A 10,201-nucleotide genomic window follows, 5' to 3' on the forward strand; every position below is an offset into this window, starting at 1 on the left:
AGTGAGGCCTGCAGGTCTTTGGATGTGGTTCTGGGTTCTTCTTGGACCTCCTCCATGTTCTCTTGGAGTCGGTAGGATCACCACTCTTCCCAGTTTTCTCCATTTGTGGGTAATGGCTCTCAGTGTGGTTGTCTGGAGTCCCAAAGCCTTGGAGATGTCTGTGTGACCCTTCAGACTGGTAGATGTCAGGTGGATTTTTCCCCTCATAAATGAAATCATTAAAAACTGCCCTCATATTTCCTCTTTGATGTTAAAGTTAGTTTGTTGAGCTGAGAGAAGAAAGCTAAGGTTTGTACAGCCCTGTAAATGCAGAGGGGCTGGTCTATAGACGACCTGAACCAGCCCTGGGTCCTGGATCTTAATAAAACATGTTAAAGCCTCATCAGCAGGTCTGCGTTCCCTTAACTGAGCTCAGAGTCTGGGGTTTAGCTGTGAAACTGGTCCTGCTCTCACATCTGTCCTGATCCAACCCTAACAGCTCCTGTCAGGCAGAGTTGGAGCTTAAAGCGTGCCAGAGGAGAGACGGTGCAGACTGACCCAGAACCAGAACCACAACAGTAGAGGACTGTGCTCTAGGAACAGCATGAATACTAACTATAGGCTAACAGCTCCTGTCTCTGCTGGGTTTGATGAAATTCTCTCAACTCCGCCCCGCGTCTCCAAACTCGGCCTGAACTTTCTGAATCGTCACTCTGCGCGGACCAGAGAGACCACAGGACTGCTCGACTGCTCCTCTGACACCAACGATGGGCTGGCAGGAGCGAGGATGGCCCGTCTGTGCCACTTTTCTCGGATTCTTGGCGTTGGCGCAGAGCGTAACGCGGGAGCAGCTTTTCCCCTTCGGTCCGAGCGCAGGAGACCGGACTCTGCAGGCAGGGAGCGACCAGACGCACAGACTGGACCTGGACCAGCCCGTGCTGTTTTATGATGGCACTTTCGACAGCATCTTTGTGAGTAACCCAGACTTTTACACACTCCTCAGATCACATTACTGCGGGTTACAGCTTCTTTGGCCACGGCTCACTCTCCGCAGAGTTTGCGCAATTGCGCATATCCTAGAAACCACGGACGGTTTTAGGAGGAAATGGGTCAGTAGATCCAGCCTCAAACAATGCCTGGAAGTCACAGGATATATGTGAGGACGTCTGACATAGGGCTGGGCGACAGGGACCAAAAACCACACCGTCCTATCCAAATACATCTCAGCTTTAACAGTCAATAATCAGTGTTTGCTACAGTAGCATGACTATAAACTCTACAGTCAATAATCAGTGTTTGCTACAGTAGCATGACTATAAACTCTACAGTCAATAATCAGTGTTTGCTACAGTAACATGACTATAAACTCTACAGTCAATAATCAGTGTTTGCTACAGTAGCATGACTATAAACTCTACAGTCAATAATCAGTGTTTGCTACAGTAACATGACTATAAACTCTACAGTCAATAATCAGTGTTTGCTACAGTAGCATGACTATAAACTCTACAGTCAATAATCAGTGTTTGCTACAGTAACATGACTATAAACTCTACAGTCAATAATCAGTGTTTGCTACAGTAACATGACTATAAACTCTACAGTCAATAATCAGTGTTTGCTACAGTAGCATGACTATAAACTCTACAGTCAATAATCAGTGTTTGCTACAGTAACATGACTATAAACTCTACAGTCAATAATCAGTGTTTGCTACAGTAACATGACTATAAACTCTACAGTCAATAATCAGTGTTTGCTACAGTAACATGACTATAAACTCTACAGTCAATAATCAGTGTTTGCTACAGTAACATGACTATAAACTCTACAGTCAATAATCAGTGTTTGCTACAGTAACATGACTATAAACTCTACAGTCAATAATCAGTGTTTGCTACAGTAGCATGACTATAAACTACAGTCAATAATCAGTGTTTGCTACAGTTACATGACTATAAACTCTACAGTCAATAATCAGTGTTTGCTACAGCGCCATGACTATAAACTCTACAGTCAATAATCAGTGTTTGCTACAGTAGCATGACTATAAACTCTACAGTCAATAATCAGTGTTTGCTACAGTAACATGACTATAAACTCTACAGTCAATAATCAGTGTTTGCTACAGTAACATGACTATAAACTCTACAGTCAATAATCAGTGTTTGCTACAGTAGCATGACTATAAACTCTACAGTCAATTATCAGTGTTTGCTACAGTAACATGACTATAAACTCTACGGTCAATAATCAGTGTTTGCTACAGTAACATGACTATAAACTCTACAGTCAATTATCAGTGTTTGCTACAGCGCCATGACTATAAACTCTACAGTCAATAATCAGTGTTTGCTACAGTAACATGACTATAAACTCTACAGTCAATAATCAGTGTTTGCTACAGTAGCATGACTATAAACTCTACAGTCAATAATCAGTGTTTGCTACAGCGCCATGACTATAAACTCTACAGTCAATAATCAGTGTTTGCTACAGTAACATGACTATAAACTCTACAGTCAATAATCAGTGTTTGCTACAGTAGCATGACTATAAACTCTACAGTCAATAATCAGTGTTTGCTACAGTAGCATGACTATAAACTCTACAGTCAATAATCAGTGTTTGCTACAGTAACATGACTATAAACTCTACAGTCAATAATCAGTGTTTGCTACAGTAACATGACTATAAACTCTACAGTCAATAATCAGTGTTTGCTACAGTAACATGACTATAAACTCTACAGTCAATAATCAGTGTTTGCTACAGTAACATGACTATAAACTCTACAGTCAATAATCAGTGTTTGCTACAGTAACATGACTATAAACTCTACAGTCAATAATCAGTGTTTGCTACAGCGCCATGACTATAAACTCTACAGTCAATAATCAGTGTTTGCTACAGTAACATGACTATAAACTCTACAGTCAATAATCAGTGTTTGCTACAGTAACATGACTATAAACTCTACAGGCAATAATCAGTGTTTGCTACAGTAACATGACTATAAACTCTACAGTCAATAATCAGTGTTTGCTACAGTAACATGACTATAAACTCTACAGTCAATAATCAGTGTTTGCTACAGTAACATGACTATAAACTCTACAGTCAATAATCAGTGTTTGCTACAGTAACATGACTATAAACTCTACAGTCAATAATCAGTGTTTGCTACAGTAGCATGACTATAAACTCTACAGTCAATAATCAGTGTTTGCTACAGTAGCATGACTATAAACTCTACAGTCAATAATCAGTGTTTGCTACAGTAACATGACTATAAACTCTACAGTCAATAATCAGTGTTTGCTACAGTAACATGACTATAAACTCTACAGTCAATAATCAGTGTTTGCTACAGTAACATGACTATAAACTCTACAGTCAATAATCAGTGTTTGCTACAGTAACATGACTATAAACTCTACAGTCAATAATCAGTGTTTGCTACAGTAACATGACTATAAACTCTACAGTCAATTATCAGTGTTTGCTACAGTAGCATGACTATAAACTCTACAGTCAATAATCAGTGTTTGCTACAGTAACATGACTATAAACTCTACAGTCAATAATCAGTGTTTGCTACAGTAACATGACTATAAACTCTACAGTCAATAATCAGTGTTTGCTACAGTAACATGACTATAAACTCTACAGTCAATAATCAGTGTTTGCTACAGTAACATGACTATAAACTCTACAGTCAATAATCAGTGTTTGCTACAGTAACATGACTATAAACTCTACAGTCAATAATCAGTGTTTGCTACAGTAGCATGACTATAAACTCTACAGTCAATAATCAGTGTTTGCTACAGTAGCATGACTATAAACTCTACAGTCAATAATCAGTGTTTGCTACAGTAACATGACTATAAACTCTACAGTCAATAATCAGTGTTTGCTACAGTAACATGACTATAAACTCTACAGTCAATAATCAGTGTTTGCTACAGTAACATGACTATAAACTCTACAGTCAATAATCAGTGTTTGCTACAGTAACATGACTATAAACTCTACAGTCAATAATCAGTGTTTGCTACAGTAACATGACTATAAACTCTACAGTCAATAATCAGTGTTTGCTACAGTAGCATGACTATAAACTCTACAGTCAATAATCAGTGTTTGCTACAGTAACATGACTATAAACTCTACAGTCAATAATCAGTGTTTGCTACAGTAACATGACTATAAACTCTACAGTCAATAATCAGTGTTTGCTACAGTAGCATGACTATAAACTCTACAGTCAATAATCAGTGTTTGCTACAGTAACATGACTATAAACTCTACAGTCAATAATCAGTGTTTGCTACAGTAACATGACTATAAACTCTACAGTCAATAATCAGTGTTTGCTACAGTAACATGACTATAAACTCTACAGTCAATAATCAGTGTTTGCTACAGTAACATGACTATAAACTCTACAGTCAATAATCAGTGTTTGCTACAGTAACATGACTATAAACTCTACAGTGAATAATCAGTGTTTGCTACAGTAACATGACTATAAACTCTACAGTCAATAATCAGTGTTTGCTACAGTAGCATGACTATAAACTCTACAGTCAATAATCAGTGTTTGCTACAGTAACATGACTATAAACTCTACAGTCAATAATCAGTGTTTGCTACAGTAACATGACTATAAACTCTACAGTCAATAATCAGTGTTTGCTACAGTAACATGACTATAAACTCTACAGTCAATAATCAGTGTTTGCTACAGTAGCATGACTATAAACTCTACAGTCAATAATCAGTGTTTGCTACAGTAGCATGACTATAAACTCTACAGTCAATAATCAGTGTTTGCTACAGTAACATGACTATAAACTCTACAGTCAATAATCAGTGTTTGCTACAGTAACATGACTATAAACTCTACAGTCAATAATCAGTGTTTGCTACAGTAACATGACTATAAACTCTACAGTCAATAATCAGTGTTTGCTACAGTAACATGACTATAAACTCTACAGTCAATAATCAGTGTTTGCTACAGTAACATGACTATAAACTCTACAGTCAATAATCAGTGTTTGCTACAGTAACATGACTATAAACTCTACAGTCCTGGGTGATACCACATCAACAAACCGGACGTCCTATATAATAATGGCTCATTTTAATATTTTTTATTGTTGTTCAAAATCAAATAATTCTGTTTCCTTTTTGGCACAATGGCAGTAGATGTCCTAGACCAGTGTGTGGCTCTTTTATGTCTTTATTTTCAATATTTTTACCCCAGAAAACCTTAAAAATGTCAACTTCAACCGCAGAAATTATACATTACAAGTCACATTAATCAGTTTGTTTCCCGCTCTTGTTCAGTCAGCTTAGATTATAAACCTTTATTTTTATGTTTGTAAATTTCTGTTGACCCTAGTGGAAATTTTTTCCCTTTTTTGCCATTTTTGATCTATTTTTACAGATTTTTGAGCCCAAGTTTGCCTCTTCTTCACCACTTTATTTTGTTTTTTGTCCTGCTTTTTGCTATTTTCAATTTTTTTGCCATTTTTTTTTTTTTACCATTTTTGACACCTGTAACTCATTTCTTAATCAATTTTGCCACTTTCCCCCCCGTTTTTGTCCATTTTTGTCTTTTTTTCACCCATTTTTAACCACATTTTTGACCATTTTTGCCACTTGTTACTAATATCTTTACCATTTCCACCACTTTTTGCCTCATTTAATAATAATAATAATAATAATGATAATAATAATAATACATTTTATTTGTGGGCACCTTTCTGACACTCAAGGTCACCTTACAGACAACAATCAGCATGAACAGTCATAGAATAATTTTGAAAACCTGTAAAAGAGTCTAAAAGCAACAACTAGACATGATAAAAAAGACACACTAAAGGCGAGGTGAAAAAGGTGAGTTTTGAGCCGGGTTTTGAATACGGAGAGGGTCTCGGTGGAGAGGAAAAGATTTATCTTGCTTTTTGCTATTTTCAAATTTTGTTCCCCATTTTTGCCATGTCTTTGCTGCTCTTGGACCATTTCACCACTTTGACTTGTTCTTATTGCCCAGTTAACCCTTTTTTGCTCAGATTGATTGATTCTTTGATTCTTTAATGACCACACAGCCAAGCCTGTGGAGCCTGTTGTCAGTACAGCTGGTACAGGTTCCAACATTTCAACATAAACATAGATTGTGGCTCTTGCAAAGGTAGTTTTAAACAGTTGGGCTCTTTGGTTGATCCGGGTTGAGTAATTCTGTCCTAGACACATAAAACAGAGCAGTTTGTTTTTTTTGAATTGTCAAAAATTGCAGGCAAACTCAAACAGACCACCTAAATTGCAGAAATATGTTGGCAACATTTGGAGAAGAGTGTAGAAGCGGTGAGGAGCAGGGAAAGCCTCTTTCTAGCTCCACACTCCTCCAAATGTTGCCAACATATTTGCACAGTTTATTCAGTGTTGTCCTCTCTGTGATAAAACTGATCATCACAATAATGTAGAGCTGATCCTGTTTAAACACGTTCAGTTGAAGAGTATAGAGCCTTAAGGCCAGATTTAACCCCTCATGGTCGGGTGGGTGTGTCCTGAGTCAGGCGTCCTCACAAACAATCATTTATCCAAATAATCCTCAAGTATGTGGTGTCAAAGGGGTTAATTTAGTGCTCCAAGAGGAGGGAGGGAGGCTGGAGTCGGGCTCAGGTTAACTGACAGCGTGTCGTCTCTGTGGTGTGAGGTCAGAGCGACTGTAACGGCGTGGCTGTGTCTTCTTAACGTACTGTTACAGCTCCAAGCATTTCTAGAAACGTGCTCCATCGGCCGAGGATCCGAGCTGCTCATCAGGCAGAGCTGCTCTCAGGAATCGGCTGGGCCGGCTGGCTGGGCAGTGATTGTAAATATTGATCTTATTTTCACCCAGACGGCTCTATCTGGAGGAGTTCATGTGCTCATACATTCTTAAAGCCTCCCCCGAGGTTATCACGTTACTGGAGACACAAAAACCAGAGCACTCCAGGAAAGCTGTTGAGCAATCCATCCCAAAACCTCCACTGATGACACTCACATCACTGCTGGCTCAAGATGCCAACCCATAAATGTTTATTCACCTTCTTCTTCTGTTTTCCACACACAGCAGGTGAAGCAGACGTCTTTATCCCCACTGATGCTTTCTAGCTCCTCCTGGGGGATTTCAGGGTGTTCCCAGGTCAGATGGATCTATCTGACCCCTCCAGCATGTTCTGGGTCTCCTCTCAGATTTACACAGAAGGATGTGTTTGTGGAGTTAAAACAAGACTCCAGTGTGTACTAGGAGCATGGCCGTTCATTTTTGTCTCTGTGCTGATTGAAAGGTGCCTAGATAACTGTGTTTTTGTCGTTGTCGGTGACCTCTCTGAGGGTTTAAATGTTTGAAGCACCAACATGATTTGGCTGAAGGCTGGAGCTTTGTGTCTGTCATACAAACAGCCCTTTATTCCCTGTGATTCTCCTTTTCAAAGCAGAGCGCTGCATCCCAGTTTTAATTGTGCTGCATGTGGACGATAAACTATCAGAGAGTGATCGCATACGAGAGCTGTTTCCCTCAGAAAGCAGGAAGACAACGCTGTTTTTCACCCTATTAAAAAGTCATTCCTGCAGGTCTTTGATGAAGAATTCAAGCCTTCATTTGGGGCAGTTTGACTCTCTGTAACTCTGTTCATGCAGGTACGATCCATGCATTTCTCCAGGTGAAGTTCTGGATTGTTCCGGCTCAGCTGTATAATCTCTCCACAGGAGACGTTCAGAGGAACGTCATGCCTTCAGCTTGTTCTTAGAATGAGTAAAGTTGGGCTTCCCCTGCTACATAAGAGCTCTCCGTACACTTTTGTTTTTATTCTTTCCTCTTCACCCTGAGGGGAACATTTTTACACCAGGCACGTTTGCAGAAAGCCATCTCCTCCAATCATGTGGCGTTTCATCGTCTCCTTCTGAGTGTGATTCATTTTCCATAAAGCCCTGGTATGTCTGAGCTCTCTCCCTTTATCGCTACCACTGATCATTTTCCCAGCTTGTCTTTCTCCCATTTTGGCAGGAAGTTTCAGTAATGAAGATTAGCGTGGGCTCTCTGGGGTAGTTCAGGGATCAGGACAGGAAGCGGAGCGGCCCGGGCCAGGAATAGTGTGCTTGTTTTCTGCTGGTCAGGAAGTGAAGGAGCCCCATGTGCAGAGAGAGTGTTTCAGCTTTACTAGCCCCGCATGTGTTCAGAGAGTTTGAGTGAGTCAGATCTGTGTTAAATGGCATCTTGTTTGTTCATCAGAGCATTTGTAGGACGTGGCATCTGACCCGGATCGTTAGTGTAATGAGTCTGAATAAAGATGAAAGTGGGGCAGAGCGGGCCGGCCCGCCTCCACGGGAAACACTTCGTCACCAGTTGTTAAAAAAGGTGGTAAAAACTCTGGAGGAGGACGAGAAACACTCTGGAAGAACGATAAATACTGATGTGTATGAGGCCGAGCTGTGCCGGGACAAAACAGACCAAAACCTGGATCTGAGGAAAACATGCAAATGATGCAGAGCGTCCATCAACACTAGACCGCTCTCATGTCAGCAGTTTTCTGTTAAAGACCGTCTGTGATGAGAAAAATGATGCTGCATGTTTAAGTACGCTGAAATACTGAGAAAATGTCACAATAACATCCAGGTAAAGGTGATAGGAATGAATGAAGAGTCAGCAGTAAACCTGCAGAAGACTATGGTACAGCATATTTAAGAGAAATAGAATTAAAATTATTAGGAAAAAGGTCATTATTATAGGATAAGAAGCTAAAATTATGGAAATAAAAAAGGTCAAAGTTCACATTAGAGAATAAAAGTCCAAATACTGAGATAAAAGTTCAACCTGGGGGCGGGGCTAACTCCCCACATGACATCATGAGGGGAAGTTCTGGCTTGTTTCAGCACACATGTTCTGACAGGTGTTTGTGTGTGTGTGGTGGTGGTGGGGGGGGGGGGGGGGGGTCTGGTTGTTGGGGGGATTGTGGACAGAGGGACGTATTTGTGTTAGAAAACCCTGAAAAATTGATTTTTGTTTAACATGTCCATGAAGAAAAGAGGATATTTTGAACATTCTAGCAGTAAAAGCACAGATTTTCATGTTTGACCTTAGGGTACAACTGGACATTTGTCAGAAAAGCCTCAGAGCAGGTGTAACGTCAGATTAAATTTTTCTCTGCCTTCATTTTTCCCCTCCAGCCGTAATCGTCCGTCCTACAGAGACGGTTTTATTCTCCTGCAGTGACCTCGTCTCTAACCAGCCTGTTTGATTTCAGATCAACACCAATGGTTTTGTTGCCACAACAGAGCCCACAGGCGAGTCCTCATATCTGGGCCAGCTGCCCCCAAAGTTCGGGATGATTGCAGCTCTGCAGGGAGACCTGGACACGAGCGACGGTGTGGGCCAAGTTTACTTCCGTCAAGACTCCAGTCAGGACGTCCTGGCTCGAGTGGCGAACACTATCAACAACGCCGTCCCTGATGAAGACGAGGTCTATCCATCCCATGCCGTGGTTATCACCTGGAGCGACGTCGCCGCGCACGGGCCAACGAGAGGAGACGGGATCGAGAAGAAGGTGAGGAACAGAATTATAGATCTGAACTGACTGATAAGAAGAAGCATCAGTTTTGAACATTTGTGGTCCAAGCGGTACTGAATCAGCCATTCCCAAAAAACTAAGAATATTTTCTGACTGACACTGTCTCCACTTCACAACAATTTTGCCAGTTTTTAACCAGTTTTCATCATTTGTTTCCCAGAAATCTCCTGTTTTTGCCACTTCTGAACCGTTTCTCACCACATGAGCCAAATGTTGCCTCTGTTGACCCGTTATTGTCACCATTGACCCCATTTTACCACTTTTTATGGCCATTTTTCCCCGTTTAAACCACATTACACTGTCTGCTATGCCCATTTTTGCCAGTTTAACCAATTTCTGCCAACTCTGCCAATTTTTTCTTTCATAGTTTGCACTATTTTGCCAGTTTATATTGATTTTTCTTCCAATTTCACCAAATTTCCATCCATTTTTGCTGATTTAAAGCCATTTCAGCTACTTTTTAATTCCTTTTTACCACTATTTATGCCCATTTTTTGCCTTTTTTCCCATTCTTATATAATTTTTGCCGCTTCTAACACATTTCTGCTACTTTTAAGATCCAATTTCACCACCTTTTCAATTTTTTTGCCATTATCAAC

General features: G+C 40.2%; 1 protein-coding gene across 1 annotated transcript in view; it reads left to right on the top strand.

Moving 5' to 3' along the window:
- Positions 1-680: 680 nt before the first annotated feature.
- Positions 681-10,201, top strand: part of nid1a (nidogen 1a) — a 47,941-nt gene continuing 38,420 nt past the window's right edge. The window contains exons 1-2 of the mRNA XM_041789192.1: positions 681-950; positions 9,279-9,578. Of these exons, the coding sequence (XP_041645126.1) occupies positions 747-950; positions 9,279-9,578 (504 nt within the window). The 5' untranslated portion in view covers positions 681-746. The remainder of the gene's footprint in view (positions 951-9,278; positions 9,579-10,201) is intronic.

The sequence above is a fragment of the Cheilinus undulatus genome, linkage group 6 (genome assembly GCF_018320785.1).
Source record: "Cheilinus undulatus linkage group 6, ASM1832078v1, whole genome shotgun sequence".
Taxonomy (NCBI): Eukaryota; Metazoa; Chordata; class Actinopteri; order Labriformes; family Labridae; genus Cheilinus; species Cheilinus undulatus.